Source organism: Talpa europaea, assembly GCF_964194135.1.
Source record: "Talpa europaea genome assembly, chromosome: 13".
Lineage (NCBI taxonomy): Eukaryota > Metazoa > Chordata > Mammalia > Eulipotyphla > Talpidae > Talpa > Talpa europaea.
The window spans coordinates 96,928,031-96,952,982 of NC_140080.1; the positions used below are offsets into that span (position 1 = coordinate 96,928,031).

At 41.2% G+C, this 24,952-nt stretch overlaps 1 protein-coding gene across 1 annotated transcript in view; it reads right to left on the bottom strand.

The window, feature by feature from the left end:
* Window positions 1–6,056: 6,056 nt before the first annotated feature.
* Window positions 6,057–24,952, bottom strand: part of NETO1 (neuropilin and tolloid like 1) — a gene marked incomplete at both ends in the record, with an annotated part of 71,686 nt that continues 52,790 nt past the window's right edge. The window contains 3 exons of the mRNA XM_084251934.1: window positions 6,057–6,117; window positions 7,063–7,621; window positions 8,461–8,574. Of these exons, the coding sequence (XP_084108060.1) occupies window positions 6,057–6,117; window positions 7,063–7,621; window positions 8,461–8,574 (734 nt within the window). The remainder of the gene's footprint in view (window positions 6,118–7,062; window positions 7,622–8,460; window positions 8,575–24,952) is intronic.

Here is a 24,952-nt window from a genome sequence, read left to right on the forward strand (position 1 = left end):
GCTGCTGTGCGCGCGAGGCCGGCCTGGAGACGCCTGAGGAGCCCCCCGGGAGGCGCCCCGCCCAGGAGGGCCCCCCTGGGGAGCAGGAACGCACCGTGGTGCCCGGCTCCTGGCATGTCCTGGAACACCCGCGCCTCGCAGCTACCCGCGGGCCGCGCCCCAGCAGGTGCGCAAGGGCCGTGTCTGCAGCGCCGGCTGCAAGGGGGCCTGGAAGCAGGACCCGGCCAGGGCGAGGGCAGCGACGCTCAGGGCAGCCCACCCGGCTGAGGCCGCCTCCCCGCTGTGCCCGCCAGGTGGGGGTGGGGGGGGGGGCGCGGCACGGCCGCCCGCCGGGGTCAGTTCCCAGCCGTGGTCTGGGCTTGGAAACCTGATTTGTCTTTCAAGTGTGGGGGTTTCTGACTGACTAGGGCTGTGGGGGCCGCGGGGTTCCGTGTTGCTCGCTAAGTTGATGGAATAAAATAAATAGGCCGGAGATGGGGCCGGTCCGGGGGGAACGAGTCAGGGGCCTGGAAGCCAGACATGCCCCAGCGCGGAGAGAAACCTGGACACCGGGCCCCACCATGGCTCCTGCAGAGGCTGTGCGTGCTCCGGGGCCATTAAAAATTAATTTGCACGTGAGTTATTGATAAACGATTTATTTATAATGCGTTCTAGACTATCAATAACCTTCCAAGGCATTGCCATTGGGTCCTCCACCAGCGCAGGCTGGGGCAGAGGTGCGGCTGCCACCAAGGTCCAGCTTCCTCTGGGAGGCACACTGCGGGGACCTGCTGCCCCCGGGGGCGCCCCTGGCTGGCTGGGGCCGGTCAGCTTGGGGCCAGAGCTGGGGTTTTCACTCCTTGTCATGCACTGTTCAAAAAGGACTGCAACACTCTCCTCCTGTCTACATGGAGACCATCCACCATGCAGCGTGTCCTTACCTCTCCCCGAGCTGCCAGGGGACAGGACATGCTCATGGGTTGACCTGGGATGCACCGACATTCCTGTCGAGGCATGAGGGCGAATACAGAATAAACGTTTCATAATGTGATATGACAGGAATATTTTCTTTTTAAATAATGTACACATTTTCTGGTCCTTTTTACATTTTGTGTCCATATATGTGACTATTAAAAAGAGGTCAAAAAACATTCCCTAAAAATGATCCATGGAGCTAGACAATTACACAGGCAGGAATAAGAACCTTCTGGAAAACAACCTTAGTGAATGGCAGAAGTCTGAAGCACGCTGAGTTTATTATTCATACCTTTGAGGAATTAAAGGCATATGAAGGGGGCTTTTCTTCATAACTGAGCACAGGGAAACACAGAACCAGAGACCACAGTGAAAAATGAGATATTGAATGCCTGACATCAGTTACCTAGATTTACTTTTATTACCTTGTCTGACTTAGGTGAATAATATAATTCAGTTAAAGGAATCTGTAGTATAACCTAAGAGACTCATTAGCAAAATTACTCAGGATAATTCTATATGAACAAAGGACTTCAGATTTATTGAATAAGATTATTTATAAAAACATATTTCTGGCAATTTTAACATTGCATTTCATTTTGTTACTTTCTTTAGCTCTTAGGAGGGGTATTGGAAATACTAATTAAATGGATAAGAGGTTTATAGGTAAGTCTAATTTTTGAATTCTTTCATCTTCTTAACAATTTCTTGGCCGGGAATCTTTGCCATGAGTGTGAGCACAGCAATGACCAAAAAGCAAATATGCAGTAGACAGGACACAGAAGCCAGCTCACTCCCTGGCCTTAGACAACCCTAAAACGCTCCAAATCATGTACATTGAGGATTCAGATAATTTAAAAAATTTATTTCCAGGGGAATCTGACAGAATTCATTGTCATCACTGAAACATACAAACTCCAAAATAAGGTAAAATCTATCATTTATTTTACCACCAAAACGTCAATCATTTGTCATTACTCTAGTAAAGAAAATAGGAACCAGAATCACATTTTGAAATTGATTATAATATTCTAAGGTCGAGAAAAACTCACTTGTGGAATTTTTTAAAAAGCTATCAAATTTGAGGAAAACCCACATTTTAAGGAAAATGATAGAAAAGCTCGATATATAGTTTAAGAGAACATTCAAGTAAGTTCGAAGACCAAACTTCATTAAGCACTGAGAACAGAAGTTTATGGAGTCAGACACGCTCACACATTTGTACTGGAAAAAAATCATGTGAGACAGAAAAGCCAGTCTCTCCACGAGATGTGCTGCTCTCCATTTAAAGTCCAAAGACACTGACCTCCAGTTCTGTTTATAGCCACATTTTGATTAGCTAATCAAATGGAAGTTAATTATGACAACTTAAATATTATATATGTTGATTTTGAAATCTGATGTATAAAAATTGAATGTTTATAAAATCAGGTACAAAAAATCACCTTCCCAAATCAGCGTGCCAGGCTTGAATTGAACAATGAACAAGCACTTGGATGAAAGTAAAATGCTTAATTTAGGGCTTCCTAAGTGCTGTGTTGGATGATGTGCCTCCCAGATTTTTGGAAGTAAATTCTAACACAGAAAGAAAACAAAAACAGCTATTTTCAAATTAACTTACATAGTATTTATACATTATTGAAAAACATCTTATGGAATTAATAAAGCACTTGTGTACGTTTGGAATTCACTTTATCAAAAAATATAATTATTTATCAAAATAACATGAAACATCTTGAAATCTTGAAACATTTCATTCCTTACCTACTTAGGTCTCCCCATTTGAATGTAAACCACAAATTGACATGGAGTCGGTCAATAGAAGTTTTTAATGCGTTGATTGATTTCAGTCTCATGGAGCCAAACTTCCCCAACATCCAGTGTCGAGACCTACTGTCAACAAGGTGCCTCCCTGCCCCAGCATGGCCACTATTTTGTCTTCTGATTTGCCAGTGTGCACTGTTAGCTACCCTTGGTGCTGTCACTGAGACCACCCGAATGAAGACATTTGAAATAGTTTTGTTTTCCCATCGAGCTATTGCACGGTAGATATATGTAAGCTCTCTACTTTTGTCATTATAGTTTGATGTTTTAAGAGTCTCCATTAGAGGATTTCTGGTGCAATTTGCAATGAACCAACAGGTCAGAAGAACCAGTCGGAAGCCCTGTCGATAGCTCTAGGACAGTGAAGGTTCAGGCGTCTCTAATTTATTTTGCCTGTTTCTTTTGTTCTTCTAAGCCATGTAGATCACACTTTTTGGTGATTATTAATTCAAGGTGTAAAGATTTCTGTATATAGAGAAAATAATTAAACAAATGGGGAATCACTTCAAAACATAATCTTTGACTACATTAACTTTGAATTAAAGGGCGATCAAGGCAGTATGGTAATGAATAAACCACTCAAATAAAAAAGTCTCCATTTTAACAGAAGCAACGTGTATAAAAATATGTAGCAAAACAATAAAAATAATCTTTACCATGTTCAAAATTTTGTTCTTCAGTTGATCAAAATTATGGAAGTAGTTATTTCAGTGGATTGACAATTGCTTCAATATAGATTATTCAGAATTGCTATAATAAATCTTTAAATTTTCTATCATCAAATTTTATTTTCTTTCCCTTTTGTTTCTACAATACATGTGAAACTGAATTCTTAACAAAGAGGTATGTGAGGACACAACTGTAGAGTAAGGTCTGGCAAGCCTGGGCCAGTCACAGGTTTGAACTCTCATCCGCTGGACGGCTTTGCTGTCAGAACGACAAAATGCCGTAGAACTCAGCAGAGTTTTGGAAACACAGGGAGGCAGATTTACAGTCCTTCTGGTTTGAAAAATTTATTTTCTAAGAATATACACTCAAAGTTTTAAAAGTTCTCTCTCCTAAATCAAACTGTATAGAGTCTGTGTACAACTCAATAGCAAAGATAGGATGAGATTTTACTTTCATTAATTAAACCATAACTGGTGAGCTTTTGGGGAGCATATGTGTGCGTGAGTGTTAGTACAACTCAGAACTGTGTAATGGGCTCATCCAAGAGACTGATTTTCAAGCACTTAAAAAGACTTTCCCATCCTAAAAGGAGAATCTATTTCATAAAATCTTAGAAATCAAATTTTTGGAGAAGTAAGCCTCAACAGGAAGGGACAACCTCTACCCTCACAGGTGGGAAGAGTTGATACAAAGTGTGTACGCAGGTAAGCCAGTTATCTCTCTCTCTCTCTAATGGAAGAAAACATGTCTCTTTACTCAAGTTAGGAAATTATTATACATTTTTATATATCTTTATATAAAAAGTTACAAGTAGCAAGCATAGGACACAAGAAATGGAAGAGTAACAGCAGTATTGGGGAATGCATGCTTTGTACAATGTGTCTAATAAAAAGGGCATTTTTTTTTTCCCAACTCAAATATCCATTACTGACATGCAGGGTGTTTTCTCAAACTGTCAATTCAGTCATATTGCTAAATGCTTAACCAAAACCAAAACAAAACAAAACAAAAACATTTCTATTGAAGGGTCGGGATGGTCAAATACCTGATTTCAAAAACTATTTCTGAAACTCGGTATCTTCCTTTGATGTAAAACAGAAAGGAAACTGGGGGAATACAGGAAAGACCCCAAATGAGATTTTTTTTTTTCTTATTGCCATCCAGTCCCTTTCCTCATTACTTCTGGTTGCATTTAATCATGACACAACGACAGATGTTTATAGTCCATAAAACCTCGAGCTGGTGTTTCCAAGGTCCATAGATTCACCTTTCACGTGGCATGTTCAAGATCCCTCAGGAACCACCACTGTTCCCAATATATAGTCTATATAATGAAAACAACGCACATGTAATGCACAGCTCATCCAAAGTCCTGTCTGCTCACATATCACACCAGGTACAATTATCGAACAAAGACATGAAACAACATAGAAGCCATGTGAAACCGACAGTAAAGAGAAAGTTGGGATAGTCTTAATCAGGAACTAATTTCTTCTTCAAGTTTCCAGTAAATCTCAAAATGTATTTAAAAACTAAGGAGCACTTGGTGGCCAGCAACCAAATTACGAAATGAACATATCATTGTGCAGCAGGAATGTCTTGCCGAAGGAATAACAAATGTCTGTGATTCTTAAGTTTGGATAAAGGCAGTGGAATGAATTTAGAAATACGTCCACTTTTCACAACTCACTATAGAATTTTCTTTTCACAGTCCCCATGTTTGAATAAATAGTTCTTCTCTGAAAATAAAACACAGTTAAAACATTTTCTCGCAATGAAAAACGCATACAAATACACCAGTTAGTCAAGATTATATAGAGCATGGAAAAGCATTCACCTAATTCAAGAATAGTTGATAGGCTTGCCGAGTTTTGCAGAGATTAGCTGTCAAGCAAATTTAATTGGAGACAAATGAGTCTAACAGATTTTATCAAGTGCTAAAAGTAAGTCATTATGGTATCTGATGACAGATAGATGTGCACACACACACACACACACACACACGACTGGCACTGACAGAACATTTTATATTCTCAAGCATTCAAATTTTATATCATAAAATTTGACATAACATGCTGAATTTAATTTTGGAGAAAGAAGCTGTAATTCATGCAAAAATAAAGAGCACCTGAACCATGTGTAACTATCAACAGTACTTAGTGTTTGAGTTTTGAGTTAAGTCAATAAAATTATTACCATTTTATATACTGCCTTCAGCTATATTAAGAAAATGCTCATTTTTTACTATGAAAATCTTGGATTTCTTCTGGTATTTCCTTGAAGAGTTCACTAATTTTTGTGTTTTTACCTTAAAACATAAAATTTAATAGAATAACATCCTCTTTAACAACATTGTAGCACAATGCTTGATGGCAAGAATATTAGTGTTTGTTTCAAAGCTATGGATGGTAAGAATCATCCTTCCATCAGCATTGCATCATTATATTTCTAATTACAAGATGCTATGAAACCCATGACCTCAAGAGATGATGAATAAATACCATGGTCCCTAAAAAAATTACAAGACAGTTGCAACAGAACAAAACAAAACAGAAAACAACAAGGCGGGAGAAGGAACCAAGGGCATCGGCTTACCTGGAATTTTCTCTCTAGACCCTAGTTGTGTTGTATTCAGATTCGTGTTTGCTTAGAGACCCAATGAGGCAGAACCTGGAATGTTATGGCTATTTCATTCAACAAAGTCATATTTTGCACATAAAATAAATATGCACACATATATTTACTGAAAAGCATTCTTAAAAATTCATCAAACTGTGGAAGTGGATTGTTTCCATTCACATGCAGAAAAATATTAAATCAGCTAAGAATATTTAAGGTTTTGAAGAGATAAAGTGAATTGAGAAAGAAAGTATGTTTATAAAACAAATAAACGCTAATAAGCATGCAAAACAAGACATTAGTGGACTGGATTTGGAATTTAGAACAAATTTATTTCTAACGTTAAAATATCCTTCCTCAAAGTTTTTACTGACGTAGGACTAATAATAATAATACTCTACAGATAATATATTGTCTTGTATGAAAAGGGAGATGAACCAAATGCTTCTACGAATCCTTGCTTCATTTAAATATGAAGGTTTAGTATTGTAGCAAAGCATGCTGTCCTATGCAATTGGTAGTATAAATATTATGTGAAATGTGGAAAAAATATTTTCATTTTCATACCAAAAATATGCTATGTTGCAAAATATGTCATCTTTACATGACATTGCTCAGCAGGATGGGTTAACCATCATGGTAAGGCAGCTGTCCCCAAATGTCATTTCATATCTTAAGTATATAAATATTTTTGGGAGCCACCTTCATGAGCATGTGTAAAAAAGTGCCATGGACATTAAAATCATGTTTTTGGTAGAAATAAATATTGCCTATGTGTGGGAGTAAATGAGGTGTATCTTTGGTCTGCCTGAGCGCACATCCCTCTGCAGGTAGGCGGGACTTAGCAAGAGGATGGCTGGTGCCAGGGAGGACACGGTGAGCCACCATGCTTTCAATCATTAAGAAGAAACTGAACTATGAAGACACAATGGAACATTCTGGAAGCATTTCGGTCCTCAGGTTATAGTTGTCATCAAAAACCCTAGGGATACTGACCGCTGGACGGCTTTGTCGTGTCGGGACAGCCTGTGGCTGGTGGTGGGCACCTCTTCAATCTCATCAATGTCACAGGCGTCGGCCGCGTCCTGCGAGTAGTTGTGTTTCATGACGAGAATGTTCCTTCGGTTCATGGGTGGGATGAGGGGCTTGACGGGCTGAGGGGGCATCTCAGTCAAGACAGAAGCATCTCTTGTGCTGAGGTTGCTGCGGCTGCCTTTCGTGCTGGACAGCTGGGATCCACAGTGATGGTCGTGAACGCATTTGGAGGAAGACCTGCGCAGTTTATGGTAGCTCTCCAAGTCGTCGGGCATGTCGGCGAAGTCGGCCGCGGCTCCCGGGCCTCTGAGCGTGCACAGCTCATAGTGTGGAGGCTCGAACACCTCCTGGAAAACTGTCTGGTCAAAGTCCGATTTCCTTTGGACGTATTTTTTACGAGGCTGTTTTATCTGCACGATGACAGAAATGATAATAAGGATGATGACAATGCAGGAGGTCACGCCGATGACAGTCCCGCTGGTGTTGGTCAGCTGGTCCAGCAGGCTGGTTTTCCTCTTCTCTACAGGCGGGGGAGTGCAGAGAAGAGACAGAAGAGATACACCCGAGTTAACGGTCCGCTCAGAACACAGGTGGACAGCTTTAAAATGAAGGCGGAGGTGCGGAGCATTTTTACAGGCTCAAAGGAATCGAAACAGGTATGTTAAAATGAAGCACAAAGATTCCATTTTCACCAGGGCCAGGTCTCCTAGCCTAGCCGTGACCCTCCAGGGCCCCGCAGCCCTACTTTAAAGGTTCATGTGTGTTTGCAAAAGGGTTCCTAAGACACCTCGCATGACACCTGGGGATCCACTGGTTAGAAACACTGAATTCAAGTTTGCTACTGCTGGGATCTGCCAAGGTGCTTAATATGATTTCAGCCTCTTGAACTTACTGCTATTTGCTCATCATCACTTATCATCAGGGAAATGCGAATCAAACCCCAGCGAGATGCCACCTCACAGCCACAAGAAGGGGCGATAGCAAAAGGACCAGAAACAAGGGCTGGTGAGGATATGGGGGAACAGGGGACGGAGGCAGGTGTGGCAGGAAGCAAAGCTGCTTCAAGCGGCCCATTCTCCTCCCTGTGGGTCTGCAGGTCCTGTTAGGCGACATGCTTCACAGGCATTCAAGTGTTCGGGTGACCCGCTGCAGTCACGGATGAGGACACTTCTGGTCTGGTCACAGCCCGGCTGAAGGCAAAGAGAAAGGCTTCCAAACCGATTCTAAAACAGGCCCGAAAGTTCATAAAACCCTCTAATGCCTCTACCTTTAAAACTGAAATGTAATAATCGCTGGCATAAATTTCCATCCCACCCTACAGACGCAGGGATTTGGCAAATTTTACGGACTAATCTTTACCTTTACAATGATTTTCATCCCAAGGATACACACAGTTCTGGAGTCCATTGCACACCAGCGTGTTGTTAATACACATGTTACTGTGGCAGAAAAACGTATTGCCCTCACATGGAGCTGGAACCAAGAAGAAAGAGACAAAAAAGTTGTAACTGATGCTAGGTAGCAAATGACATTACAAAGAGGCTAGAATGATAATTTGTCCTCATGCTGAGATGAACAACCCAGTCTTTTCCCAGATGTGTTGCCGTAGTGATGATTATTTCCTGGGGGATGAACAGAGCTGGCTGGCCTGGGGTTTTTGTTTGCAAAAGTGAAGTGCATTGTCAATACTGCTGCTTCTTTTACTTTGCTACATTCATTTGGCAGAACTTAAGTGACTACATGGATAATGTTATGCTTCATGCATAAATTTTGTATGTATAAATTCAGTTTTATTGTGCAAAAAGAACTTTGAAAAGGACATGCTTTCAACATATTAATGAAGGTTATATTAACTAAGCTATACAATAAACAACTCTGAAACAGTATATTTAAGCATGTGGGAAAAAAGCTAAGAACTTAAATTTTCTGGGGAAAGCTAACCTCGAACAACATAAAAAAGAAATGTATTATGCTCATCAACATTTAACATCTACCCGGTGATGAAATTAGCCTACTTTGCATATTATTTACACATTGTAATCAGTTTAGGTCTAGTGGACCGTGATATCTTTCAATGTATGTTTCTGGCTCTAGGAGGTAAAATAAGGCAGGCATGAAATTTGGTTATGTAAATATGAGAAATAGTGGCTAGCTTAAAGTAGCAAAGTAAAATGATAGGTATGACTTCAATATTAGGAAAATACATTTCTTTTTTAGAGTAATAGAATATTTATGATAATCATGAGGGATTATCGTTTATAGACAGTGCTTTAAAGGTATTTTTTGTTTTTACCTTTCTAATCATCCCATGGATCTCATAAAATGCAATTTTATTGATTTTTAATAATAGTTCTGTGACCCTTTAAAGGATAGATATTCTAAAAAAGCATTATTATATGCAAAGCACATCATTTACAGTGGTTAATCAACCAGTAAAGATTTAATGGTCAAGAGCATCTACACATTGCATGCATTTGTAATGAATTTTTCACCTTAAAAACTATATGCTGCAGGTATTTTAGAAAGTTACCATTTTTAGTGTATTTAATATATTAATCTGAGTTGGCAAGAAAATACCCTGCAGAAAGCCTTTTGGTATAATTTAACACGGCGAAAGAAGTTCTTTTCCAAAGAAACCATAACAATCAAGTCTTGAACTCCCATATTAGGGCAAAGATTAGCTCAAGCAAAGTGATTCCTTCTGGTCTTCAAGTTCCCTCCCCACCCCCCCACCTCCACCCTCTTTTCCCAAGAGAACAGTTTCTTCTTCCCTCTGGGTCCCTGGTTAAAGAGTAAAACAAACAAACAAACATGTAATTGTTGTTTAAAAGTAGGACAAAAGGTTGAAAATATGTGTCAGTCATGATGAAAATGATCATGCTCAAAACTTTACTGGGCTGGTGACCTTAAGCGTGTGTAAACCACTTTTACTGTAAACTGTGATGATGGATCTGTTATTGCAAACTTCTGCTTTTTAGGAAGTACCCAAATTTTAATCTCTGTGGTCAACCGTAATAGTTTTTGTAGAACTGATATGGTCTGTTAAGCGGATAATAAGTGTTGTCAAAAAATGTGTATACAGGCCAAAAGGGGAGTTTTTGACAAATGGATGAGAATGGCTACAAAACGCTTTAATAAAAGCCAGGGAGAAAAAAAAAAAAACCCTTCAATTACCTAGTAAATTGTGGTGATTTTGAAAAATACAATTATCCATCAAGTAAAGACTATCTTTAAAGAATCATAAATATTTATCAACTTTCCCAAAAGTTGGAAAAATCATTATAATTAATGTTAAACAGGATGGGTTAGTAGAAAATTAAATAATGTGAAGTGTAATACCAGTAGTAAGATGGTACGAGCACAGGGATTTGAATTCTAAATACTCTGATTATAATTTATTTTTGTTTCAGCTGCTGAGTGGTTGTGAAAATGTCTACACTCAATCAACTTGTGAGTCTCCATATCATTAAATCCTGGCGGTTTAACCAGCAAACAAATCTGGCCATGGTTGAGGAACAAATGTGGAGACACTTAAACATTCTGAACATAAATGCATTTAGTTTCATGGACACCAAAAGTAAAACACACTGAATTCTGGATTTCCTTGATTTTGTGTGTCTAGCTATTTCTCAGAAATGCACATATGCCATGGCTCAATTAAAGATTCTGATTTCTCTTTCCTACAGAGGCTTCCAGCCGCTATTGAAACCACATCACAACAGTATTGTGTATGCAGTTTTGAAATATTATTCCGATATACCAGAAAATTCTTTTTCTTAAATCCTGTTTGAATGTACAACTTTTAAAAGAGTTTAACCCTTAGTAAACTACCATTATCTTTTCTTACAAGTTCTTTTAATTTTTAATCTCTTAGGTGGCTCAGCAATCTAAGGCTTAGAGAAATATCCAACTGATATTTTTAATTGATTAAAATGTCTTAGTCAAAGATTTACCCTGGCCAGGCTCGCTACTAGCCTATCCCAGGGAGCAGGTGTGTTTATTTGTGGAGAATTAGCAATCCAAGCCACGGCCTCCAAACACATTACATAGTGCGCGAGTCCCAGAAATGAAATCTCAGCATTATTTCTTTGGCTCTTTTACTCTTGCTGAGAAAGCACATACTCCACTAATTTGTAGAGGATTTGTTCCACTTAAAAATTCAATACAAATTGTCAAAGCCTATTACCTCTTAAAACCAGTCTCCTTATATCCTAAAGTTACCTAAAAGAGAGTCAAGCAGAGTGAAGATTTGCTTACAATAAAGTGGCAGCGAAGAAATACTCAGAATTCAGAGCACTTCTCAGGCCTTCCACAACCAGAAGCACCAACTTCTCCCTGGAAGTGGTCTTCAGTTGCTCTCAGAACAGCCCAGCCTCATAGCAATGCCGACCCCAAAATACGTAGGGAGGGCTAATGGTCAGCGCTTTTTGTGTCGAATATTTGTGTCTGTAGACAAAGGGCTCTGAACTTATGTGTGGAAAGAAAAACCTGCAGCAAGTGTCCATTTTTTTTTTTTATACCAAGTACATAGTAAACACACCTTTCTCTCTAAGAGGCTTCCTGAAATGAAGACTTCCTGAGTTAATTTTCTAAAAAACAGAAAACAGAGCTTACGCATATTAAACACATGGAAATGCAGACCTTCGTACGTGCTCTATTACCTGGTGGGATACTTAGATGTAAAAGCTGTGATTTTCCTACATTCATGGGTTAAGAAGACCATGAAGACAGCATGTGTGTTCCAACACTAAATTGTAAAGAGGGATATTCAGACCCCAACTTGGAGAACCAAATCCAGCGTGTAGAGAATAGATCTTGGGCTCCATTAGAAAGGCAGGAGTTTTTCTGAAGTTTTTAGTGATTCTATAAAATTGAGACTTGGGTAAAAGTGGCACGTTTTCCTACAGCTGTAGTGAAATTTTCAAAACAGAGAAATAGAATACACAGATCCAGAGCTTGAGATTATAGATAAGTGGCAGAGGCTCAATTTTAACTTTTAATTTGAAATATCTTTAGTGACTGTCCAAATACTTCAGAAAAGTCTTTGGTAACTCACAACTTAATGCAACATTTTCCTCTGGTGTATCACACCCATAAAACTCAACTTTCTCTTTCATATTCTAACTACTAAAATAATACTTTTGTGCAACACTTATACTTTATTTTTTTTTTTTTTTACTATTTTTTAAATAATAACTGAACTTAGTGTTCATGGAATATCACTTTTCTATCGGATTCTACATTTAAATCTTTACATGTTCCCATGCTGACCACTAGGTGGTGGGCTTGCACTGCTTGTCCGTGAAGCTGGAACCCTATCAGGGATACCTGGCACCTGGTATCAGGGAATTTTATGTATATTTATTGTTGATTCTTAAGAAATAAAAAAAAAATTAGCAGCGATAATCAAAAGCGTTTTTAGTAAACATGAGTTAGATAATAGAGAAAGCATAGCAACCACAACAAAGTTTTATTTAAAATTTTAATTAAAAAAAAAATCATAGACCATGCTACAATGTTAAAGGTCCGATCTTAACCATCTTCAGGATTGTGTCACAGGTTGTACAGATGATTGCTTGGGGCTTAATTTCCAATTCTGCAATTAAGAGGTTTTTAGTTTATAATTCTAAAGTCACTAATGCTCCTTCTAACTACTGTGTGATCTCCTTTCTCCCTCCACCCCATTTTATTTATTTTTTATTATTTTTTTAATATGGAACACATCACGAAGTCATGTGTTATCCTTGCTCAGGGCCAAGCTCATCTGGTCTATATCATTCCAATTTTAGTGCAAGTGCTACAGAGGCGAGCACCCCATTCCATGTGAAATCCAGAAATCCACTAAATAAGACTCAGGAAACATTATAAAATGGAAATAAGAGCCAGCATTTTTCTCTCTGATGCACTGACACTCAGATGCCTGTGGTCTGGTTCCCCAGCAGCCGCTGCAGAGCAGCGCAAAGTCAAAGAACATCACACTTCATCAAGAACTCTGGAAATAAAAGTGGGTCTTGAGTCTGTTTTCTATTTTAAAACTCAATATATTATCTAAATAGCTGCCTGGGGCCAAGTTCAGGTGCTGCCCTCAGGCCCTCCAGCTCCACCCAGACTCTGCTTTTTCCACACATCCTCCTGGCGGCCCTCAAATTCCTTTAATGTCTTTGATTCAAGATTTGTCAAAAGCTCAACCTCCCCTTGCTCCATGCTGGCCTGTGTGGGCACATCTCTCTCTCTCTCTCACACACACACATACACACACTCACATGATCACACACACTCAGATCCCCACAGTCTCACAGACACACAAATACTCATGCACACTCAGGTGCACGCCCGGAGTCTTTGGGTCTTCTGCTTCTTTTTTATTGCTGGAATTTCCTCAGCCTTAAATGGACTGGAAAGTGTCACACACGTGCAGAGAAGAGGCTTTGACACGGGGCCTCCCATTACCTGCCCTCACTTCATGCCTCAAATTCAGGTTTTTTTTTTTTTTTTTTGTGGGGCCCTCGCCGGTGGCTGGGGATTGAACCAGCGCTGCAGAGGCTGCGGGCAGCTTCGCAACCCAGCGCTCAACTGCTGCGCTATCAGGGTGGCCCCGAATTCAGCTTTTATCAGCCTGAAGGCGCTGATTATTTCAAATTTCCTGACACTCAAGATGCTCTCCCTGTCTGCTAGTTTCTTTGCCTGAGAGATGGAACAAAACTTAAATAATTACGTAAATAATTATGAATATGTAAATATGACACTTATCTAGAGTGCAAATGCCTGACAGCAGAACCCAGCATATTTGAAAACTCAGTCACTTAGACGTGTGATAACTGGGTCCACCCGGGGGGATAAAATGGGCATCCCCTGCCCGCTCAGGCCCCTCAGCCCACGTGTGCGGACCCTGTCCTCAGCCCTAAGAGGTCCTTCTCTCTGCCCACCCCCTCTCCTGGGGGAGCTTGGCCAGACCCAGAGTTTCTACACCATCTTCCTAGGGGCTGCACTGCCCGGGACTCCTGCCCGGCTGGCATTTATACCACACAGACCAATTCCCCCGAGGGCCCCACTAGGCTTCCAGCTGCCACCTCAGGGGGAACACAGCTGAACAGGCTGACGGGGACGGCGATCACCCCAGCACCCTAATTTGTAAGGAATATCTATACTTCTCTCAATGAACTTCATGGGAAAAATGTCTTTACATCAGCTGTCAATGCTGAGCAAGCATCCGCAGATGCAAAGACTTCCCAACTGGATTTAAAAATGTATCGTCTGCAGCTGAATGTACTTTAACAGCGGTTTTCTAATCACAGAAAAAGACACAAGAAAAATATCAAATGCGTTTGACCATCAGAACTGCTTCCAAAATTAATGTTTTGTTTTGTTTCATTTTTCCTAAAATCAATGGGAAAACTGCCCCTCGCCAAACTACGCCTCCCACGACCCTCCAGTAGCAACGGAGGGAATGACATTTGATATGAAAAATGTCGACCAGATTTGAGGGCAGAAATAGGTTTCTCCATCTCCTTTATCATCTTCACACACTTTTCTGAAAAATCAATATCTGCTCCCAAAACCTGTGTCCCGGAGTGACTGAGTTATCTGTCAAAATATCCAGCATTGCCAAGTGAGATAGTCCCTCTTTTTATCATGCAAGATATTGTATTCACAGTCTCAATTTGATCTCATTCATATTCATTAGATGCCCTAAACTTTCTCTTAACATTGCATATTCTTCCTGTTCCTAGGACATCATACTAAGGAAAGAGAAACAGCTTCAGGAGAAAATTCTATTCCTTCTATGGAGACTGTTTCCTTCATAGGACATGAACCACTTCATGATTTATCCATTCCAAGAAATTACTATACAGTTTTACACTATGATTAGCTCTGTCTTGGATCAGCTAAGAGGTGATTTATTCATTGTATGTACTGAGACGTGACTATAATTACAAAAGGATACTTCATTTCTTTGGGGTCTGACTCCGATTATTAGCAGGACTTGACCAGGTGGCCCAGAGTTTGTTTTCATGGCCAATGCACACATATCTGCTAGAATTGGATATTTGAAACCTTAACCCAACTCCTGTTCTGGAAATGACTATATTTGGTTTCATGATTGAACATTCCAACTCCGCAAGTAAGGACCTGGCAATAAATAAAGACTAGAGTCAGCACATACAGACCCCATGACCTCCTCATGTGTGGTTGCTAGTTTGAAGGCTCACAATTCGTAGTGAGAGTCAGTCCCTTTCCAAACAGCAAACACAGCCTGCCCATTTTCAGTGACAGGGACAGACTATAGTAGCTACGAAGCCAGAATAAGCACATCAATATCTACTAGATCCGAGGGGCCTATCAAATATTAGAAGCTTGTTGCCTTCATGCTTATCCACTGGATCCCTGAGAAATGCACACTTTAGCGAGACAATGTGGATCTAAAATTTTGAAGGAAAAGTATACGAAATTGTCTAAATAATTCAACACATAAAAACAGTAGCCAATTATTTAAATTGAGACTTATTTTAGTGTAAAACATTACGTATGGAAGCTGATCTTCAATTTTAATTTTTCCACCCATCTATGTATCTATATGCATGACATTGCTTCAGCGACTTGGTAATGACCAGGCCAGCAACATGTGTCCACCAATACTTGTTGACAGTTGTTAGCCTTTGGGTATATTTGGATTCAACCATGTTGAAAGAGAGGGAAATGCAGGGGTAAGTGGGGGAGTGAGAATCACTGGCCGACAACACAATTTTGTATGATTGTCTTTTGTTCAAAAGCTTCATTGCTACCAGCTGTAAAGCTTCCTCGATTTTATGGAAAAGGAATTGAGACTTAAAGATAAAGTGTTACAGGTAAGAAAGTGGTAGAATAAATTGACCAGATGTTCCTACACATTTTTCATCCTATTTCAGATTTTTTCAAACAAAAAAATCAATTTTCAAATGACCATTTGTGATGTTATTTCTGAACATGCTTAACAATAACTTTCAAATTCTGAATACATTTTTTCCTTTCCGAAGTAACATATTTATATTGTAATGATACATTTGCTTCTTTTATATTTTTCCTACAGTAATAATTTAATTTTTAAATAATTTCTTCCTAAGGAAGAATATTTTTCTTTTTTTAAGGTTTATTTATTTATACAAGAACTGGGGTACAGGCCAGAGGCACAGGAGGGTGAGAGGATTCACCGGATACACAGTGGGAAGCAGAACAGGCAGACTGACTGAAATACACTGCTGAGGGGAGCAGCGGGGAGATAGCAGAGGTCTGCCCCGCCATGTGGGAATCTCCCTGGCTGGCCGGGAAATGAACCGGCGCTGAGGAGGCTGCGGACAGCACTCACAGTGCTGCACTCAACTGCCTGTGCCACCAGGGAGGCCTGGAAGAATATTTTTCAATAGTGGACTATGAAACAGCCGTTTAGATACGCTATTCCATTTGGCACGTGGACCTCTGGCCTTTAACTCAGCTATTTTTCTTTCCTTTCTTTTTTTTTTTTTAAAGATTTATTTATTTATTTATGCATACAAGAACTGGGGTATAAGCCAGAGGTACAGGGGGTGAGAGGATTCACTAGAGAGTGGGGAACAGAACAGGCAGATGTACTGAATCCACTGCTGAGGGGAGCAGCAGGCGAGCCAGGAGAGGTCTGCTGTGCCCTGTGGGTCAGCTTCCTGGCAGAGGATCGAACTCATTCTGCACTGGCTGGCAACAGCTTGATAGCTCTGTCTTTAACCCCTGTGCCCCCAGGGAGGTCCCTATGTTATTTTTCATAATTTATGCTGAAGAGTTTATCAGTATAATAACGACAAAGAGGCAAAAACAAAGGGAAACTGTCAGACCAGTTGTGGTAAGCTCAGTAATGCTCCCCCAAGTCCTCACTATTCCCAGAGCTTGTTACTCTATATGGCAAAAGGCAACTTCAGAGATGTGATTAAATGAAGGGTTTCGTGATGGGGAGATTGGTCTGGATCACCCAGGTGTGGCCAGTATAACCCAAAGTCCTGATCAGAGAGAGGCAGGACACCATGGACAAGGGGAAGTGACAAGAGCAGAGAAAGATGTGGAGGCGTGACCTTGCTCGCGCTGAATAAGAAGCTCCGAGTCAAAGAAAATCAGGGGGGACCGCTCCAGACACGTGGGAAGGTGAGGAAGTGTGTTCTTCCCGGGAGTCTTCCCAGAGAAAGGGGCCTGCTGACCCCCTGGTTTCAGCCTAATGAAATCCATTTTAGATCATAAGTTTGTGTAGTTTTAATCACTGTATTTGTGGTAACCCGTTATCACAGCACTAGGAAATGCACATGGCCGTTTCTACGTGGCGGCTGATGTCGGGGGTCACCAGAACTCTGTAGCCGCCCAGTGCGCTGTGGGGGTGTGGAAACACTGCATGGGAAACACAGCGAGACATCTGAGGTTGGGAAGCAACAGCCTTCAACAGAGTCCTCAACCTCACAACTTACGAGTCAGAATTTTCTGAGAAGTAGGTGAAGAGCAAGTTTTGTAATTATCTACATTGTAGACATTACCGTAGGATGATAAACATGTCTCAAAGTGAAAGCTTACTGATGACGAGGTTAACAGAACAGCACTAGATACTTAACATTCAGGGTCAAGCTGATGTTGAAGTTTTTTGTTTTTTGGGTTTTTTTTTTTTTTGGCACTGGCTACAATTTTATCACATCTCCTGAAGAACAAAATTTAGGAATAGAAATAGTCAATGCTGGTCAACAGAGTTAAGTCATATGTGAAGTAGCATTGACTGAAGCAAGACTGACATTCGGATCAGCCACTGTGTTAACAATGGCACATCAGGGCCTCCCTGGTGGTGCAAGGGGTTAAGCACTTAGCTATGAAGCAATCCGCGGCCTCTGCAGCATGAGTTCGATCCCTGGCCTGCCAGGAGCAACCCACATGGCGCAGCAGACCTCTCCTGTCTCGCCTGCTGCTCCCCTCAGCAGTGTGTTTCGGTTGGTCTGCCTGTTCTGCTCCCCACTCTGTCTCTGGTGAATCCTCTCACCCCCCACGTCTCTGGCCTGTACCCCAGCTCTTGTATGCACAAATAAATCTTAAAAAAAAAAAAAGGTACATCACTACTTTGCAGGTATAGTCTGAAAGTGTGCGGTGGTTGCTGGGTTCATTCAGTTGCTTTACGGCTTTATGGGAGGGGAGAAGGGGCTGTGTAGAAAGTGCCAAGTGAGGGAGAGAACGGACCCTGGACTTCTGGTGATGACGGGATGCAGTATCTACAGATGACGCAGAGGCTGCCCTGAGACCCCTATGTTGCCATAAACCAGTGTGACTTCAAAAACAAATCACACAGCCTAACACCAGGCCTGTGTTTTTCTGTTGGGTAACAAATGACGACAAACTCTGATTCAAGTAACACCCATTTGTTACCTCACAGTTCTGTGGGCCAGAGCTCTGAGGAGGCTGGTTTTCTCGTCAGCTCTCAGGAGGCTAAAATCCAGGTGGGCAGCCTGGACTGGGTTCCCACGGCAGTACACAGAGGCTCACTCATGTTGTGGGAAGAACTTAGTGCCACAGGCCGTGGGACCGAGGCTCTTGCTTCCTCACCAGCTGTCCACTGGGGTCATTCCCGGCTCCTAAGGAGCACCCCCATTCTCCACCTCATGACCCTCTCCTACAACGCAGCAGCGTTTTCTTTTCAGGCCAGAGGGTTTACTTGCTACAACTAACAGTCTTTCTCCTTAATCTACCCCTGGCCTGTAAACCTTCTTTTAATAAAGACTATCATCAATATTTTTCTGGTATAATCAGACCAACCAGAACAATCTTCTTTTGATTAATCCAGAGTCAACTGGCTAGGGCCCTCACTACTTATGCAAAATCCTTTTGCCATAGAATGTGACAAGATCGTGGAGACATGAGCCCCGGCAGCTCCTGACTCACAGGAAAAGGGAGTCAGGGCTGGTGCCAGCAGATGGCAGGATCAGGCTCGTCACACAGCCCTGCCTATCAGGGTCCACCTGCTGCCCCCAAATGCTTCATTTTCCTTATTGATGCAAAATGCACTCGCCCTCCCCAGGGTTCGTCAAAGTAGCATCTCATTACAACAATTCCAAGTTCAAAATCTCACCATGTAAATCATCCAAATGTGGTGCCTGAGACTGCTGAATGCTGAGCTCCCGTCCCCGCATCCTTGGGTTGAAGGGGTGCAGCTCCTCTCCTTCAAGCCTTGGAGGCAGGTTACCCTCCTCATCACACCAAGAAGGGTTGGGGATAGGACTGCTCAGCATTACAGAGATTCTGGTTCAAAACAGGGGGAACAGAGAGAACATGGAAGTCCCGGGTTCAGTTCATAAACATTTTGCACTCCAGTAGGATAAATGGATTTCTTTTGACTATGTTTCAAGTTATAGGAAGAATCCTCCGTAGCTGCAGAGGTTACCCTCCTGGCTCTAGGGAGGTTCTGTTCTCCTAGTCAACTTTCCTTTGCCAGGAAAAGTGACAGTCAGCAGTTGAGTTGTTTTGTAAGATTGCCTCATGCCATTAGAAACTTGGGGTTCCAATAACCTCTTTTCATGCGGTGCACTTGTCTCTTTCATTCCAAGCTCACAGCGTTTCTGTTGAAAAGTCCTCCTCAAGAACCCTGTGGGCCTTGCTTGAAATTCACTCATCGGTTGCTGAGATAAGCTCTTCATTCTCCTAAGCGCCTGCTGAGACGGTTGAGGGTCAAGTCACGTCTTCCTGGAGGCGCCATGGTTCAAGGTAGAGGGTCTGCAGGGCACAACCCTGACCTCTCGAAAGCACCTTTGAGCTTCTGAACACTGTGATTCGGTGCCGTTCGGGTGGTTTAGCGAGTCTGTGCAGTCACACACTCAGCCTTTTCTCTCTACCACACTTTGCACCATCATGTCTGATTTTTAACATATTTGCCAGCCGGAGAGGTGGGAAATTTTCAAAGTCATCCAGTTCTAATTCCATTTTGTTTAATAGTTCTTCCTTCGGTTTATTTCTCCCCTCTCACACGTTACTATAAACGGCAAGAGGCGCAGGGCTGCGCTGCCCACGCTTCCTCAGTGCTTACTTAGCTGTACAGCAATGTGTGTCACTTGCAAGTCCGCTGGTGCAGCCCCGCAGGACGTGATTTCACTGAGCTTCCTGCCACTACAACCAAGGCTCGCCCCTCCCCCAGTTTCTAATAACAAGTGCCGCCTTCTAGCTGAGCTCTCGGCAGCCCGCCAAGTGCAGGTTTATTTTAACCATCTGTCTAAGGCATTTTGGGCTTTTTCTATCATGCTTCTCTTCATTCAGCCAACCTCTAACCGTGGCTTGATCTTAAAACTGCTTTGACATTTTTGCTATCTGACACGGCAGCACTTTCTTCACCAAGACCCACTAGGGATTTCTAGGGCTCTGTGACAAAACTTAGCACCCTAAAACACCCAGTTGCTATCCCACAGGATCAGAAGCCTAAGCACCGGCTCTTCTGCTAGGATCAATCAAAGGTTGGCGGGGGCTGTGGTTTTCAGCTGGTTCTCAGGGTGCTGTTCCTGCTGATTCAGGTTTTGGCAGAGGCAGAATTCGGCTCTTTGTGGATAAATGACTGAGTGTTCACCCCATGTTCTTGTTGGACAGTTGGCCCCAGGTGCTCTCAGTTCCTAGCTTTGCCCCTCTTAGAGGCAGGCAGTGCACAACATGCCCGTTGGCTTCTTCCCCCAGCAGTCTCACCTTATTTTAGAGAGCTCACCTGATGAGGTCAGGCCAGCCATGATTCTCACCGGATGAGGCCATGCCCACCCAAGATAATCTGTCCTTCAGTAAACTCAAAGTCTGTGGATTAAGGACCTTATTGACATCTGCAGAAAAACTTCTGCCTTGGAATATAACTTAATTATTGAACGACAGCCCACGTGATTGACAAGCTTTGCCTTTCTCAAGGGGAAGGCTTGGCAAGAAGCTACTATACCAAGAGGTAGGAATCTTCTGGTTCATCTCAGCACTCTGCTCTCCACTCAATTCCTCTTGAAGCTTAAATTTTATGGCATGTATATTTCTTCATTGTAAGTAGACGTGTAGTTTGTACTCTGTATCATTTTGCCACAAATTAAGATGAAATGAAATCCATTATCTCACTTCTGCATATTATTGTGAACAACAGTCCCAGGAAGTAGACAATTTGCTTTCATCTCTTGCATGTTTGTGTTTAACAGAAGCACGCTACTCATTAATCAAGTATTAAGTGATTGATATTTTACTGGGCAAAAGCTCTAAATGAAAGCAGAAAAAACTAAGGTGGAACTGCAGAAATCAAAACAAGATACTAGTTATGTTACTATTATGTTATTAATTACTAGTTTTGTTAACTGATTCTGATTACTACAAATTCATGCAACACTGGAAAATATTGAGCAGGTAAGTCAGTTTGAACAGGCACATTTCACTAATGTTCCCATACCTCTTCCATACTTAAATAAACAATGCCCTCAAAATTGGCCAAGAATGTTCATAGAAAATAAATACAGTCAAATTGAAATGATGATAATTATTGAAATAATCAATTTATTTTTAAAATTGTTTGATACTTTGAAGCAAGATTGACGACACTGTACCGTGAATAACTAAAATAAAATGTGACATACTTTTAATAATCAATGTGATCATTATCCAATCTACTGCCTATTTGTCTCCAATTGGATTCTTTTTCTTTATCTGCAGTCTGCTCTCATTAATATTTGTTGATTTTTGACCCAAGAAAGACAATTCATTACAAAGACTAAAAACTTTAGTCTCAGAACACACTCACAGGTTAAGTCCTCTTTCTTAGAGAATATCAGCTAAAACTAATACTGAACACATTGAAGGTCTTTCTCGGGCATGCCTCACTGCCACAGAACACCTAGCTTAGGAGTGGTCCGAGGCTGCGCAGTAACGCAAGAGCCACTCACCACTCAGGTTTTTAAAGAGGCTCTGATTGAATTACGCAAGCGAGGACCCTTCAGCAACAAAATTGACTTTCTCTCAGGTCCTCAGCCTTCAAATCTATTCCATAGGATCAAGTCCAGATACCATTCCTCCAAAAAAGAAAAAAGAATCAATGGCAACCAATAAAGTTCATTAGTCAGGCAACAGCATCTGACGAAGCAGAGAAAAGACAGAACGGAAGAGTTAGCAAGTCAGTAGAAGCAGAAGTGTGATGTTTATGTTGCCATTAGGGGAAGTTTTAAACCAGGGCTATTTTTCAAATTTCATTGGGGAGTAAAATAATCCTATTCCATGATTTTATTCCTCTCCATTAGCAGTATTAGAGAATTTTGTCATCGCACACATTAACATTAAATTCAGATTTTATGAAATGCTCCCACTATGGAAGTAAAACCTAAAAGGCTGATGACTTGTGATAAGTTCTACACCTCTCTTGTACAATCGCACTCACTCTTCTGGAATTCATTCAGATGAAACTATTCCTATTTGCATTCATGAATCCCCAGATGAGGTCGCGCCAGAACAGAAGGCCCGAGCTGTGATTTTACTTCAGTCCAAAGCTTGCAGACACATGAAGGTCCGCACTGCGCGACTACAGTGGGCTTGGTTTGCCCACACACGCAGCAGGGATGAGGGACAGACGTCGCAAGGCGCTTAACTCCTAGAGGATGAGTTCCAACTATGTGAATGATTCCTAAGCGCTACCTACCCCAAGCATTCCTTCTCATTTTTCTTCCACTTTAGTTCATCATCCTCATCACCTTTGAGATGGTGGGAGCTCTGCTCATTCCCGCAAAAGTTGCAAAATTATGCACAAGAGGCTTAATGATTTTTGCAGGCTGGTCTTAGCTTCCCCTCCATTGCGGTTACCAAGTCACTAAGCATGTGGATAAGAGGGATCTGGGAAAATCGTTAAATCCCCTGGGTCTCTGCTATTTGTCTGAATTCATAAAATGCTTGGGAATGGAATGTATGATCTCCAAACTCTCTGCTAAGCCCTACAAATACCCTGACTCCAACATAAGCCATTTTGACAGATATTGGAATGTTGGGGGCGTGGTAATCACTCTCAACGCTGCACAAGGACACTAGTGTATAAATGCAGGAAGCAAGAAAAACATCAAGGTAATTTCTTATTTTCAGAGTAAGTCAAAGATGGTCATGGGTTTCACATCTCTGATCGTTACTCCATCCATGTGTGGTAATGTAAGGGGTGTAAGGTTAGAACTAGCCACTGAGTGGTAGCACTGGTAGGATGAAGTTCACTTACTGTCTTTAAATTTTCATTTATTATATGCAATACCTGGAATTCAATGCAAAAAGACCTAGTCTACACCCACCTACTTTATCATGTGATGGCTTTGATCTTAGACATACAAGAGAATTCTGCAAAGTTTTAGCCTATGCAGATAAAACAAAATATCATAGCAAAACTTCATAGGCTACTTGACAAACATAAATTTCTTTCAATTGAAGCTTATCATAAATTCATGAGATAATCATAGAGTGTGTCACTGCCGCACATTTCATGCCAAGGAGCATGCCATTCACCCACCACTTAGGGACACAAAGGGTTGGTGCCTCCTTCCTATGGAGGAAGAATGTTCCATTTCTCCTGAATTTGTCATCAAAAAGTGAATGACTTGAATGACTTCTAGAGATGATTTAATTACATGCATGGAATCTTTATCTTTTAGCACAAATAAAAATAATAAAAATGTTTCTATTGATATATGCACATTAGGACATAATTCATCCTTTCCTAGGTAAGTAAAATATTAGACTCACTGTTCTTAACCCATTTTAGGGTTGAAAGGGGCCTTAAAAATTAGGCAGCCCATCCCCCTACCCAACATAGATGACTCCACACCATTCGCACCTAATCAGCCCTCCATCCAGAGTCTATCTTTTATGGAAATCCACTAAAGTTTGAAATATAACAGATCCTATGAGGTAGACAGACATTTTCCTCTAGAGTGTACTCAAATGTTTTCCTATAATTCACCTGAAAAACACTAATCTTACCTTTCAGATATTAATCCACATCATTCAACATCAGTTATCACATTTTGAATTGAAAAACTTCTACTATAGACATCTCTGCCCCTCTGACCTTTTCTCAGGATACTAGATGCTTCTGCATCCTGGTCAACTTCTACCAATTGATTACTCTCCTCACTGATGACAGCTAGACAAGAACGCTGGATTGGCTGGGACAGAAAGAGACCACAGGGAAGGATGAGTGATGAGGTGATCACACACATACTCTGAGACTGGGTGACTGGGGTGGAGGAGCTTAGAGAGCAGAAGAAAGGTAGAAGACGTGCCACATAAGGTCAAGGAGGGGAACACGTGGCATATTCTATGGGATTTGAGGAGAGTTGGATAAAAAGGCTTTTATCAGATGTGACTCTGCAGTGTCGGGAGGAGGGGCGAACCATAAGGGGTAACTGTGCAGCTCTTTGGACTTATTATAGCCCCAGGCCGTGTGATTTGCATTTTGACCAGAACAGCTTCCCACAAGGCTATCTTCTTTGGGTTGTTCACTGGACATTCCATAGTAGAAACTAAGTAAGATATTTTTCTCTATCATTTAAAAACGTTTGGCTTATACTGAGTTTGAAGAAAATAAAACCTTAGAGAGAGTAAGGGACCAGAGTTTTCTATCTTATTGTTTTTCACCTGAGATTTGAAACATAAGACTATATGTTTTAATTTATCCCTATTACACTTATGGTATAATTTTGATCCAAATTACAGATTTGTGATATTTTTAAAAACTTGGGTATATGATTGAACATATTAGCTTGCTCCTCCATAGCTGTATCTGTTAAATTAGATGGTTCTCATGAGATATGTTATTATCAAGAAGATAAGAATGTTGAATCAAGTACCTTTTAAGCCC